General features: G+C 48.7%; 1 protein-coding gene across 1 annotated transcript in view; it reads right to left on the reverse strand.

The window, feature by feature from the left end:
- Positions 1–11,556: 11,556 nt before the first annotated feature.
- Positions 11,557–15,174, reverse strand: part of ANTXRL (ANTXR like) — a 44,308-nt gene continuing 40,690 nt past the window's right edge. Inside the window, exon 17 of the mRNA XM_061405591.1 lies at positions 11,557–11,840. Coding sequence (XP_061261575.1) covers positions 11,613–11,840 — 228 coding nt within the window. The 3' untranslated portion in view covers positions 11,557–11,612. The remainder of the gene's footprint in view (positions 11,841–15,174) is intronic.

Raw genomic sequence — 15,174 nt, forward strand, 5'->3', positions numbered from 1 at the left:
TGGGGCCGCTGCCTAGAATGCTTCAACTTTCCACCTCTTAACCCCTCCTTCATGGTAAAGATTTTGCCTCAGTGACTACTCAGTAGCCCCTCCATCCTAAGGAGGTTCCCCAGGGCTTCCAGAACCCCCACTGCTCCTAGAGCCCCAGAGAAAAAGAATCCCACTGTGGTGTGACTCGCGTTCAGAGAAATCTTCCATAGTGTTGATGGAAAATGAATCATCTGATCTAAGAAAGAAATGGAAAATTTTATTTGAGCCAAATTTGAAGATTGTGACCAGGGAAGAGCACCTCAGAAAGCTCTGAGAGCTGTTTTGCTCATTAGAAACCAAGGACAGTTATACAAGTTTTTGAGGCAGAGGCTGTACATTAACGGAGAAGGCAATGGCACCCCACTCCAGTACTTTTGCCTGGAAAGTCCCATGAATGGAAGGGCCTGGTGGGCTGCAGTCCATTTGGTCGCTAAGAGTCGGACATGACTGAGCGACTTCACTTTCACTTTTCACTTTCATGCATTGGAGAAGGAAATGGCAACCCACTCCAGTGTTCTTGCCTGGAGAATCCCAGGGACGGGGGAGCCTGGTGGGCTGCCGTCTATGGGGTCGCACAGAGTCGGACACGACTGAAGCGACTTGGCAGCAGCAGCAGCTGTACATTAAATGACGTGCTATGAACACTTTACACAATCCAGATCTAAGTGACTTGTGATCCCTTACAAGATCAAGAAAGAATGTTATCTGTTAAAAACTTGTCTGGCTGGTGCTAGGAGAATGTTGCATTTCATGGTTGAGTAATTGTTTCTGTGGACCGGGAGGTTTGGTCGATGCATAACGCAGACTTATTAATACAATGCGTGGTTGGGGGAGAGAGGAGACCAAAGGGCAGAGAAAAATTTTATGTTTACATTTTCCTTGTTTTGCCATAAAATATGAATTTTATTTCTTCAGGGTAACAGGTAAGAACTGACCCCTCTATTTGTTTTCCTGACCTTAGCTCTGTTCACACCAAGTCCCCAGCTGTTCCTCCCTGAAGTGTGGGTTGGAGAGGGTGGGGTGGGTGGGAGCTGGGCCAAGTTACAGAAGATTGGGTAGATAGCTGGGCTGGGGCGAGCAGCTGCTGCCCAGGACTGCTGTGAGAACTGGGGTTGGGTCATCATACAGGGCTGCAAGATGCCATCACGAGAGGAAGACCGTGGTCCACCTCAGGTCACACGGATAGAGAAAGGGCCTTCTCTGGGCCCAAACTCTGCACCCTCCTTGGGAGCCATCAGGGCCTAAACCATCGTGTCCTCTCTGGTGAGGCTTTCTCAGGACCTCAGCTGCTCGTGGAGGCCATGCCCATGTCACCTCATGAGGGTCAGGGTCTGGGGACTGGATACCCTCCAGGGGGTTCTGGCCAAAGTCAGTTATGAGGATGACCCTAGCTAGGTCATCAGTGTGGTGGCCCTGGGCCAAGTTCAGATAGAAATGCTGGACTCTTGGACAAAGACAGGCCACAGAACTTGGTGCAGAGAGAATGTCAGACAGGGCCAAGCCCTCTGAAGACCCGTAGTTCAGTGACCCAGTGAGGTTGCAGAAGACCTGCCCTCCGAGACCCGTTCCCACCAGCGCCTGTGCCCTCTTCTCAGGCTCTGCCCTGACTCGCTTCTGCAGTCAAGACCTCACCTTCTTTCTGAAGCTCTGGGCTTGGCTTCTGGGATGCCCAGCACCCCTGGCCATTCTTTTTCATCTCTTTTCTGCAGCAAGCTATCCTTTGGGGCTCCTCCCTGGGCCTCTGTTCTTCCCCCTTCATGTCAGTTATTCTGAGGCTCGGCTGCCCTTTGGGCTCACCCGGGTATGTCTCATGTCAGAGACAAGAGCCCCAAGGTCTCCACCTGCTCTTTTGGGTCCCCTGGGCTCAGCATACCTATCTCAGAATCACCCACTGACATCACGTCACTGAGCGCCTCTTATATCTTGCGTCTTCCTCATGTCTCTTCTGGAACTTCTCACCCGTCCTCTTGTGCTCATAGCCCAAGTGCCTATTTCTTCCTCCTGAATAGTCTTTCCTCACTCTTGGGTAGTCGTGGGCAGCTTGCTGGCCCGGGCTGTGTGCCTCTGCCCCAAGGAGTGATCCTCTTCCCCCGGATTACCTGGCTGGGTTTGGCCTGTGCTGTCACAGAGTCAGGCAGAAAGAGGGTGGCTGACACTACAGGGCTCCTGAGCCCTACTGAGTGAGCCCTGGCCTGGGCATCAGGCAGAGTTGGGTCCAGCTAGTTGCACCCTGGGGTGAGCATCTGAGCACTCAGTGTGGGGTCCGTATGGGTGAAATCTTAGTGACCTGCCCTTCCCACTACTTAGACAGGCATTGTAAGAACACACGTGGCAATGAGCTGGCAGAAGCTGGTACAGTGTCGGGGAGGGGCTCAGTATACAGCCAGGCCAAGCTAGAGTTCTTGTCGGATGTTAGGTTCTTTTTTCAGTTCAATCGCTCAGTCGTATCTGACTCTGACACCACATGGACTGCAGCACGCCAGGCTTCCCTGTTCATCATGAACTCCTGGAGCTTGCTCAAACTCATGTCCATCAAGTTGGTGATGCCATCCAACCATCTCATCCTCTGTCATCCTCTTCTCTTCCCATCCTCAATCTTTCCCAGCATCAGGGTCTTTTCCAATGAGTCAGTTCTTCGCATCAGGTGGCCAAAGTATTGGAGTTTCAGTTTCAGCATCTGTTCTTCCAATGAATATTCAGGACTGATTTCCTTTAGGGTGGACTGGTTGGATCTCCTTGCAGTCCAAGGGACTCTAAAGAGTCTTCTCCAATACCACAGTTCAAACGCATTAATTCTTCAGCGCTCAACTTTCTTTATAGTCCAGCTCTCACATTCATACATGACTACGGGAAAAACCCGTAGCTTTGACCAGGTGAACCTTTGTCAGCAAAGTGATGTCTCTGCTTTTTAATATGCTATATAGGTTGGTCATAGCTTTTCTTCCAAGAGCAAGCATCTTTTATTTTCATGGCTGAAGTCATCATCCACAGTGATTTTGGAGCCCAAGAAAATAAAGTCTCTCACTGTTTCCATTGTTTTCCCATCTATTTGCCATGAAGTGATGGGACCAGATGCCATGATCTTAGTTTTTTGAATGTTGAGTTTTAAGCCAGCTTTTTCACTCTCCTCTTTCACTTTCATCAAGAGTCTCTTTGCTTTCTGTGTAAGGGTGGTGTCATCTGCATATATGAATTTATTGATATTTCTCCCAGCAATCTTGATTCCAGCTTGTGCTTCAACCAGTCCAGCATTTTGCATAATGTACTCTGCATATAGGTTAAATAAGCAGGGTGACAATATATAGCCTTGACATACTCCTTTCCCAATTTGGTACCAGTCCGTTGTTCTATGTCCTGTTCTAACTTGTCCTGTTGCTTCTTGACCTGCATACAGATTTCTCAGGAGGTAGGCAAGGTGGTCTGGTATTCCCATCTCTTTCAGAATTTTCCACAGTTAGTTGTGATCCACACAGTCGAAGGCTTTGGCATAGTCAATAAAGGAGAAGTAGATGTTTTTCTGGAGCTCTCCTGCTTTTTCTATGATCTAACAGATGTTGGCGATTTGATCTCTGATTCCTCTGCCTTTTCTAAGTCCAGCTTAAACATATGGAAGTTCTTAGTTCATGTACTGTTGAAGACTTGCTTGGAGACTTTTGAGCGTGTGAGATGAGTGCAATTGTGTAGTAGTTTGAGTATTCTTTGGCATTGGCTTTCTTTGAGATTGGAATGAAAACTGAGCTTTTCCAGTCTTGTGGCCACTGCTGAGTCTTCCAAATTTGCTGGCATATTGAGTGCAGCACTTTCACAGCATCATCTTTTAGGACTTGAAACAGCACAGCTGGAATTCCATCACCTCCACTAGCTTTGTTCGTAGTGATGCTTCCTAAGGCCCACCTGACTTTGAACTCCGGATGTCTGGCTCTAGGTGAGTGCTCACACCATTGTGATTATCTGGGTCATTAGGATATTTTTTGTACAGTTTTTCTGTGTATTCTTGCCACCTCTTCTTAATGTCTTCTGCTTCTGTTAGGTCCATACCTTTCTGTCCTTTACTGTGCCCATCTTTGCCTGAAGTGTTCCCTTTGTATCTCTAATTTTCTTGAAGAGATCTCTAGTCTTTTCCATTCTATTGTTTTCCTCTATTTCTTTGCATTGATCACTGAGGAAGACTTTCTTATCTCTCCTTGCTGTTCTTTGGAACTCTGCATTCAGATGGGTGTATCCTTCCTTTTCTCCTTTGCCTTTCACTTCTCTTCTTTTTTCAGCTATTTGTAAGGCTCCCTGAGACAACCATTTTGCCTTTTTGCATTTCTTTTTCTTGAGGATGGTCTTGATCACTGCCTGTTGTACAATGGCATGAACCTCCATCCATAGTTCTTCAGGCACTCTGTCAGATCTAATCCTTTGAATCTATTTCTCACTTCCACTGTATAAAAGTAAATGATTTGATTTAGGTCATACCTGAATGGTCTAGTGGTTTTCCCTACTTTCTTCAATTTAAGTCTGAATTTGGCAATAAGGAGTTCGTAATCTCAGCCACAGTCATCTCCTGGTCTTCTTTTAGCTAACTGTATTCAGCTTCTCCGTCTTTGACTGCAAAGAATGTAATCAATCTGATTTTGGTGTTGACCATCTGGTGATGTCCATGTGTAGAGTTGTCTCGTGTTGTTGGAAGGGTGTGCTTGCTATGACCAGTGTGTTCTCCTGGGAAAATTCTGTTAGCCTTTGCCTGCTTCATTTTGTCCTCCAAGGCCAAACTTGCCTGTTACTCCAGGTATCTCTTGACTTCCCACTTTTGCATTGCAGTCCCTTATGATGAAAATGACATCTTTTTTGGGTGTTATTTCTAGAAGTTCTTGTAGGTCCTCATAGAACCATTCAACTTCAGCTTCTTCAGCATTAGTGGTTGGGACATACATTTGGATTACTGTGATATTGAATGGTTTGTCTTGGAAATGAACAGAGCTCATTCTTGTCAGTTTTGAGATTGCACCTAAGTACTGCATTTCGGACTCTTGTTCACTATGATGGCTACTCCATTTCTCCTAAGGGATTCTTGCCCACAGTAGTAGATATAATGGTCACCTCAGTTAAATTAACCCATTCTAGTCCATTTTAATTCACTGATTCCTAAAATGTCGATGTTCACGCTTGCCATCTCCTGTTTGACCACTTCCAATTTACCTTGATTCAAGGGCCTAACATTCCAGGTTCCTATGCAGTATTGTTCTTTATAGCATCGGACCTTGCTTCCATCACCAGTCACACCCACGACTGTGCGTTGTTTGCGCTTTGGCTCTGTCTCTTCCTTCTTTCTGGAGTTATTTCTCCACTCTTCTCCAGTAGCATATTGGACATGTACCAACACTGGGGAGTTCATCTTTCAGTGTCCTATCTTTTTGCCTTTTTATACTGTTCATGAGGTTCTCAAGACAAGAACACTGAAGTGGTTTGCCATTCCCTTCTCCAGCGGACCACATTTTGTCAAAAATCTTCACCATGACCAGTCTGTCTTGGGTGGCCCTAGATGGCATGGCTCATAGTTTCATTGAGTTAGACAAGGCTGTGGTCAATGTGATCAATTTGGTTAGTAGTTTGTGACTGTGGTTTTCATTCTGTCTGCCCTCTGATGAATAAGGATAAGAGGTTTATGGAAGCTTCCTGATGGGAGAGACTGACTATGGGGGAAACTGGGTCTTGTTCTGATCGGTGGGGCCATGTTCAGTAAATTGTTAGTATAATTTTCTGTTGAAGGGCAGGGCTATGTTCCATCCCTGTCGTTTTGCCTAAAGCTAAACTGTCAAGCCTCCACCAGAGACTCCAGGACACTCACAGGCAAGTCTGTTCAGTCTCCCACTGGCCTCCAAAGTCAAATTCCCTGGGGGCTCTCAGTCCCTCCGCCCAATCCCCAGGTTGGGAAATCTGTTGTGGGTCCTAGAACTTTAACAGCGTGAGAATTTCTTTGGTATAATTGTTCTGCAGTTTGTGGGTTGTCTGGGGCTAATGGTGACCTCCTCCAGAGGGCTTATGCCACACGCTGGGTGACCCAGGTCTGCTGCGGCCCGAGACCCTGTCCCGCAGCAGGTCACTGCTGACCTGTGCCTCCACAGGAGACACTCACACACTCAAAGATGGGTCTGGCTCGGTCTCTGTAGGGCTTCTGGGTCCTGGTGCGCACAAGGCTTTGTTTGAGCCCTCCGAGCACCTCCGATGGGGATGGGGTTTGAGTCTAAACACAGTTTTGGCCCTCTGACTGTCTTGTTAGGTCTTCCCTGTAGCTCAAAGGGTTAAGAGTTCTCCTGCAATGCAGCAGACCACGGTTCGATTCCTGGATCAGGAAGATCCTCTGGAGAAGGGAATGGCAATCCACTCCAGTATTCTTGCTTGGAAAATCCCATGGACAGAAGAGACTGGCGGGGTCCGTGGGGTCGCAAAGCGTTGGGCACGACTGAGCAGCTGCTACTACTGTCCTGCTGGAGCTTCTCCTTTGCTCCTGGATGTGGGACATCTTTTTTTAGTAGGATCCAACATTCTCCTGTGAATGGTTGTTCAGCAGCGAGTTGCAATTTTGGAGTTCTTGCAGGAGAAGATGAGTGGAACTCACCTCCATGGGCAGGTCAACCTGGGTGCTCCTTCTAGGGGGGTCCCAAGATCTCTAGCCTCACATTTCACCAGTGGCACAAACAGCAATGGTTGCTGCTGTGTTTCAGCACTCAGCCTAGAGTGGGCAGGGCTGAGCCTGCAGCCCTGGCTCAAGCGGAGCACAGATTATCCACAGAGTCCTGTAAGCTGCAGGTGAGTGACAGAGAGGAAGGCAGAGGATGCTGCGGAAACAGACGGCAGAGCAAGGGCTCATGTCTTGTCTGGTCTCCCGTGTTGGGAGGCTGCTCTGAGGAAGCGATGCTTCATGAGGAATGGTTGCAGTTAACCCTAGAAAGCGGCTAAGAGTAGGGTAGCAGACAGGCAAAATGGAGGTAAGGGATGCCCCTGGTGTGGTGCTCATGTCCAGATTGGGTGTAAATGCATGGGGCTAACTGCCCGCTAGAACGAGGGAGGGACACTGGGAAGGTGTGGTCTGTTCGGGTAGAGAACAGGCTTCAGAGTCACCAGCAAAAGTAGCAGCTGAGGCTGGGAATGCAGAGCAGCCCTGCAGGCCATGGAATGGGTTTCTGCTTAGCCTGAGCACACTGAGGCAGCATGGATGGTGCCCGAAGGAGAATGGCACGATTGGGCCCAGATTCCAGAAGCTGCAGCTGTGTGGATCCAGTTGCGGGGAGGGGGAGGGAGCACAGGAGGCCAGGGACATGAGGAGGAGGGGAGATGGGGTTGCAGACAGACAGGGGAGAGATGGAAATGGTGACAGGATATGGGATAGGTATGAGGAACAGACAAGGCTCACAGTGCAGGGAGTTAGAGGCCAAGAGGTCAAGGATCAAGAGGTCCTTGTGTCTGATGGGTCACCCTGTAGATATTGAGGTTTCCCAGGATGGATTTTGGGCTGCCAGGGAATGTTAGCCAGGCGCCCAAGCTTGCAGTGAATGAGGAGTAGAGGATGACCGTGGGGAGGAGGATGGAGGATGGCAGAGTGGAATGGCCGGGCTCTTCCGTCGGTCCCTGACAGCACGTGGGGCCCTTACACCAGGGCTACCTGGGCTCTGGCAGAGGGGCTGGGACTGGCCCACTGGCACAGATGTAGCTACAGCCGAGTCTGCTGTTCACCACAGAAAGCTGCACATTTGGTGGGAGGCTGGTGGGTGGGATAAGGGCATGCTAGGGCTTAGGGCAGGTTCTCCCCCACATCTGCCCCCCTCCATTTCTCCAGGTTTTAAAGAAATATCTCGTCTTCAGAAAGAGGAAACAGGTCTCACCATTGACAATGTGATAGAAGGGGCCGCATAATGGGTATGAAATGCTGAGGTAAAAGATCCCAGGAGAAACAAAAGTCGCTATTGTGTTTTTTCCATGACTCTATTAACACGTTTTGAAACTGGTTTTTAAATTGGGCTAGTAAACAAATGTAATCTCTGAGCGCCATCTCCTGGAACACTTTACCACATCACACCAGCCTCCGTCATCCTGGCCTCAACAAGGCACTGGGCACCACTGCCGGAAGCTACAGGACAGGAAGGCCCTGGGGGCAGGCAATGCCTGTTAGCCCCCTGTGCCTTCTGTCCCCAGGTGAGGCTGCTGCTGGTTTAGGTCCATCTATTTCTGCGTCAGCCCCCAGCTCTGCCCTACCCAGGGCAGCCACTTCTAGCACGTCCCTCCCCACCCCCCACTTTATGGCCTCCTGCCTGCATGATGACCACTTCCGGTGACTGGCTATCTGCTCTTTGAGCCAGAGTTTGCTTCATCTTGGTCTTCTAGCCTCTAGAACTACAATAAAATAGATTTCAGTTGTTTAAGCCGCTCAGTCTGTGCTACTTTATTACGGCAGCCCAAACAAATGAATACAATGGCTTTGCTGTTAACTGAATCCAGACTGCACCCCTGTTTCTTGAACATAAGGGACTCCCTTCTCTATCTCTACTGCCCAAGTCAAGACCTGTTCTCCCACCACGGATCAAACTCATGTCCCCTGCGCTGGGAAACCACTGGACTGCCAGGCAGGTCCTTCAGGAGCTTCAGTCCTTTTTTTCTCTTTTTTTCCCTTTAGATTTTTTTAAAAAATGTGAACCATGTTTTAAAGTCCTTATTGAATTTGTTGCAATATTGTTTCTGTTTTATGTTTTGGTTCTTTAGCTGGAAGACATATGGGATCTTAGCTCTCCAACCACGGATGTTACCTGAACCTCTGCATTTGGAAGGCGAAATGTGAACCTCTGGACCTCCAAGGATGTCCCAGGAGCTTCAGTCTTGACACAGGATGGAAAAGAGGTTGACTTTGGCCACTTTTTTCCCCACTGGAAGCAAGCAGGCAAACTGCAAAGCCTGGCTAGGAACGCGAAAAGGAGAGCGCACAGAAAGAGAGCAGGGCAGAGTGGACACGTGCGCAGATGGCGCAGTGCAGCGCGCCTGGCGGGGTAGAGCTCCTGTCCAACAGCCCACCCTCCTCTGTCCACATCCTGGTGCACGAGGAGCTCCGGGGCTCAGAAAGAGTGTGGGAGGCCTGCTGTTAAGGCCATAGCTTTGCCAGGTGTGCATGCTCCCTCATGGGTGCTTGCGCTTCTACTTGGGTGTTTGTGGAGGAGGTCTGCGGCTGGCCCTGGTTGGGTCTGGGGAGAAGCTCAAGGCTGTGGTCCACGCTTGGAGGTCCATCGGAGTCTACAGGGATTGCTTTACACGAAACCAAGGGACATTCAGAAAATGTGCATATTTAGACTTTACTGGTGGTCCAGAGATTGAGACTCTGTGCTTCTAATGCAGGGGGTATGAGTTTAATCCTTGGTTGGGGAACTGAGATACCACATGCCATGTGGTGTGGCCAAAATAAATAAAGTAAAATGAAACCTAATTAAAAAAAGTAGAAAGTGTGAGTTTTTGTTGTCCTAGTCTAAAATATGGGAGAAGCATTGCCCAGTATATTTCTCTGGGTATAGGTCTCAGCTTCAGACAGCTCAGATATGAGGCCACTTTTCTAAAAATAACCTGCTTGCCCCCAGGACTCAGGCAGGAGGGGCACCTGGAACAAAAGGCTGCCCACCTACAAGTCAGGTATCAGCTAAGGGCTGCACCGCCTTTCTTCTTCACTAGGGTGAGGCACCTCTGGTTGATGCGAAACCAAAAAGATCTGATGAGATAGAATGAGGGAAGGTAGGGGGACAGAGAGTGTCCAGGGAGAGATGCCACAGAAACTCCCATTTCTTGCTGCCTCTTATTGCCATGCACAGAAGGAAGTGTGGCCAGGGTTGGTGGGTGTGGGTGGTAAGGTGTGGGCTCATGCCCCTCCCAGATCTCCCCTGATCTAATGATTCAAAGTTATGACCACCGCCTCCTTCTGTTCAGGGGTGAGGCAGGAGTGATGGGCTAAAAATGAGAAGGCTCTCAACATCCACTAATAAACAGACACGCTGATTTCAGCCAGGGTCACACTAGGCTCTTTATTAAATTACAGATACATTTCTCTGCGTACAGTCACAGAGTCTCAGAGACGGGCATGTATTATATTACAGTTATGCACAAACACACAGATATAATATAGGAGCACAGAGCCAGTTTCAGAAATGTGTCCCTGACACTCTCAGGCCAGGACAATGCTCTCACCACTTACAAACAATCCAAAATATTCCATTTCTAAGGAAGAGATAAAATCTCTCTACAAGATTTCACATTATTTAAATCTCCTTTCTGGCTAATTAAAAAAATGTCACACACTTGGTATCGTGAGTACATTTTCCTTTTTTTACCTATAGTTGTCATACAGATATTCAACTAAAAGGCACAAATATAACATTCAAGGAGATGGGAGTGAGGGCGGAAAGTATTTAACGTACTACCAATATGGATTAGAGAGACTAACTGTGGTGTCTCTAGGGTACTCCTTCTGAAGTGCGCCCATGCTCCGTGGGCTGTGTGCGTGGCCCTGGAACATCATACAGACAGCCTGGGTGGTGGGGAGGACGCTGAATGCTAAAACATCTCTGTCGGGAGCACAGGTACTTCTACGTTTGGCAGATGGCGAATAACGGAATTGAACTTCTCTAGGGAAATGGAGAGACTTCACACTCACACACATGTCCTCTAAAATTTCCCTGGGCCTAGGGCTTTCCTTGTAGCTCAGCTGATAAAGAATCCGCCTGCCGTGCGGGAGACCTGGGTTTGATCCCTGGGTTGGGAAGATTCCCCTGGAGAAGGGAACGGATACCCACTCCAGTGTTCTGGCCTGGAGAATTTCATGGACTGTTATAGGCCAGGGGGTCACAAAGAGTCGGACACGACTGAGCGACTTTCATTATTCAGGGACCTCTGACTTAGGGACAGAGGATGAGATGGCTGGATGGCATCATCAACTCGATGGACACGAGTTTGAGAATGCTCTGGGATCATTGGTGATGGACAAGGAAGCCTGGTGTGCTGTGGTCCGTGGGGTCACAAAGAGTCGGACACAGCCGAGTGACTGAACTGAACTGAACTGAAATGAGGGACCTGTTGGTTTATCCGGGAAGAAAACGTGCACTTCCAGCTGGTGAACTGTAGAGGGCCTCATCTCTTTCTGAGACAAGATTGGAACATAAGCAACCAAAAAATGGAAACCAGGAGCAAGGAGTGAAGAAGATGAGAAATTCAGGTACTCCTCTCTGTGCCAGTTTAGGGTATGAGACACAGGATTGTATTGATATTTTAAAGATCTTTTGGGCTTTGTTTAAACAGCAGAATTTGACTAAAACCCCATCCCAGACCTTGGTGACACATGAAGATCAGGTTTTGGGGCCTGGGACTCATCATGTCTAATCCACAGGACATCGGGGTGCTATGTCCTCTCAGGACCAGGATAGATACTTTTCATACAGTGGAGCAGTGCTCACCAGGTTAGCAATCGATTCCAACGCATTTGACCATAAACCAAGACTCAGTATATGTGTCTAATTCAGCAATCAAAGGGCTCTTAATAATCTTGGGGTTTTGGTGCTTTAGAGCTTGGGCTATGGGGGCTGGAGTGACAAAGCGGCTCTGTTGGCTGTCCGGGAAGGGGTAGAGATGAACGGCTGCATTCTGGAGGGGGGCCTGGAGCACATGGATGGGGAGTGCTGGAACCGTGAGCAGCAGTTGTTGATGGTGAAGCACTCCCGGCTGGGGGGAACACAGGCCTTGGGGCTGCAGTGCAGTGGCCCACAGTGGGGCCTCATTAGGGCAAAGTTGACGCACTTTCCCTGTGGGAGACAAGAGAGAGAAGATCACCAGAAGCCACTGGAATTGGGAGCAGAAGGCTGAAGTTTCCCTGGGGCCTGCCGAGCTCCTTCTCTGACTCAAGTCCACCCTTCGCCTGCTGCCCAGAGCCCCCTGATTCCCCTGCTGGGCCTGCCGGTCCCTATAGGTGCTCCATATGCAGAACAGACTTCAGGCTTTGGTGGGCCTGCCATTCAATGTGAAATGTTACCTTGAGCACCTGTGAGGCCCAGCCTTGGGACCCACTGTGCCAAACCCTGTCCTGAGCCACACATGTCTCCAGCTGCCCATCTGTTCTCATGTTCCTCTGCACCTACTGCTGGTCTCAGCCCTCAGCTCCTTTCCTAGGCTGACTCAAGCACCTCCTGTCCCCTGGTCACCTGGCTCCACTGCCCATCAATCCAGGCCCTCATGGAATCCTCCTCCTCGAGTTTCCTCTTCCTCAACTCACACCTTCAGTTGTGCTTCCTCACTGCCTGGAAAAGCAGCCCGGTGCTCAGCCTGGTGCATCAGGCCATCAAGTCCCCAGGCTCCTGGCCTATCATCAGCACTGCCGGATGCACATGAAGTGCTCCTGTGTTCCGGCTGCGCTCGCCACGCTCCTCTGCTTCACGATCGTCCTTCCCGGCCTCTCCATTTCCCGTATCCAGACTACCATTCTCTGAGACTGCCTCTGTTTCCCCCTAAGCCAGTCTGGGAGTGCCAGAGGCACTGTGGCTGGTTCCCTCTTCTCTCAAGCCCATGCGTAGAGTCTCTATCAACAGCAGGATTCTGATCCTTCCTGCCCTAGGATTGCATCCCAAACTCCCGAACTAAACTGTTCATTTACTCAGGCGAATTTTACAATCACTTTAGAATCATTTCGGAGAAGGCAATGGCACCCCACTCCAGTACTCTTGCCTGGAAAATCCATGGACAGAGGAGCCTGGTAGGCTGCAGTCCATGGGGTCGCTAAGAGTCGGACACGACTGAGCGACTTCACTTTCACTTTTCACTTTCATGTGTTGGAGAAGGAAATGGAAACCCACTCCAGTGTTCTTGCCTGGAGAATCCCAGGGACAGGGGAGCCTGGTGGGCTGCCGTCTCTGGGGTCGCACAGAGTCAGACACGACTGAAGTGACTTAGCAGCAGCAGCAGCAGCAGAATCATTTAGATCAAATTCCCTAAAAATATTCATTACAATTTTCACTAAAGCAGCATTAAGCCCATAAATCTTGGGGGGAAAAGTTGGCATTGTGGTCTAGGTTTTTGCATTTTCAAGTCTTCTTTCATAGCCAAAGAGTAAAGTTCTGTGGTTTCTGTACATTATAGGTCAGCACATATTGTCACACCCATGTGTGGGTATGTTCTTTTATTGCTAGATTATAGATTGGGATCTTCTATCTTTATTTCTAAGCTCCCATATTTCTATTTATTCTAAAACATGAACAGGTCATTCCAGACTTAGTATCTTCTGCCTGTGGGATCCCTTTGACTTTCTCAAAGCAAGACTGCAGGGCACCTGTGCTGAGGCCTGGCTCCTCTCCCCTGGCCACAGCCTGTCACTGGGAGCTGCAAGGAGCAGGGATGTGCATATGGGTTGAGGGAGAGGAGTGAGGGGCTCCAGACAGTGGTGGAGGCCCCCGGGTTATGGCAGAGCACCCGAGTCTGTTGTGTGATCATAAGAGGCTGAGGGAGGCGACTGGGGCTGAGGGGAGTCTCCTTCTCCTCTGGTTTTCTATTAATGAAGAGATCTAAGTCGGTGACCAATTACTTCCTATATTAACTCAGCTGCTCCACAGTGAAGAAATGTTTTTTGAAGCAATTGGCAAATGGTTGGTTGAACCTTAATTTCCAGTGCTTTGGAGCTTTGGCTCCATTTCTGGATTTCCTGTTTATTACAGAGGGAAGTATGTGTGTGCGCACGTGTGTGTGTGAGAGAGAGTCTATGGGTCTGTGTGTGTGTGCATGCACATGTGCATGTGAGTGTGTGAGAGACTCTGCGTGTGTGTGAGAGAGAGGAGTTGGGAGGGGATGAGGGTTGTTGAGCATGGGGCAGCAGGCTGCCATCACTGTCCCAAAGCTATGATCTGAGACTTTCATAAAGGTCACAGCCTTGAACAGCTTTCAAGTTGGGACTTCCTGGAGGGCAGAAATGCTGCCCCAGCTTTATCACACATGTTTTGATGTTCCCTCTGTGAGCGGCATCAAAACACAGGAACTCAGGAACTCCTTGGCCATGAATGCATCCTACAGCCTCTCTGTAGCTCTAATCATTCCTAGGACAACTGTTTCCAGTATATATTTATGTGTTCATATTTAGAGGAGGTCTGCAAGCAATATAGTATGAAAATAAGAAATTAATATTCACAATTGTTTACACATCTAACACACTGCACAGAGGAAGGAAGTCCTTTCTAGTTCTTTCCCAGTCACTGTGACAGCACATTACAGGAGCTGTGGCCTGGACTTGAAAGTGAGTCTCCCTAGGGTCATTAACAGCCTTGCTGAACCCTTACACAGCCTTATCATGTTGAGCCTATCAAAGAGCATCAGAACCTTGGTTTCTTTAGCCTCAAAGTGCAGAGCAGTGATCACCTGGCAGAACAGAGAGGCAGCCAAGCATGGGTGAAGTCTGGGCCTTGGGTTGTGGATACTGGCTTCATGGCTGTGCAGCTGGGCAGGTGTATAGGGGGTCAGCTTCCTCCCCAGTAGAGTGTTGGGAGGATGAAAAGACTGAGCTTGTATGAAGTACTCACTGTCTGGCAATCCCTACTCTGTATAAATGGCCGCTGTTGTGGGAATGAATGAGATCCTTGTTTAAAGGTCTCGAGTGAGTCATACTCTCTGTAGACAGTTATGTCACTGCCAGCATCACATTCAGTGAGAAGTGGAAGGTTTCCTATTTTTACTCAATTTTCCTGATGTGTCTAGCAGAACTGATTTCCATGAACTGAATGGGCTGACCTGGGAAAGTCAGGGAACAAAGAGAATCAGGAACTCCAATGTGGGTTTGACTCAAGACTAAGAAAATAAACTGAACCTTGCTGCATCATTCCATTATGTGTGTAGGAAAGATGGTCTGGGAGAGACCATTATCAGATTTCCTCTGGGGATTAGAAGGCAGTGGGGCAGAGAAACATGGTCATTTCACAGAAGGTTACAATAAACAAGAATGATTGCTTCTGTTACAAAAACGCTGAGTGTTTTGGTAAACTGAACCTTGGAGAATTTTCTGCATTGTATTGTGCTGAAGTGCAGACTGGTTGGATCTCCTTGCAGTCCAAGGGACTCTCAAGAGTCTTCTCCAACACCCCAGTTCAAAAGCATCAATTCTTC

Source organism: Bos javanicus, chromosome 28 (genome assembly GCF_032452875.1).
Source record: "Bos javanicus breed banteng chromosome 28, ARS-OSU_banteng_1.0, whole genome shotgun sequence".
Classification (NCBI taxonomy): Eukaryota; Metazoa; Chordata; class Mammalia; order Artiodactyla; family Bovidae; genus Bos; species Bos javanicus.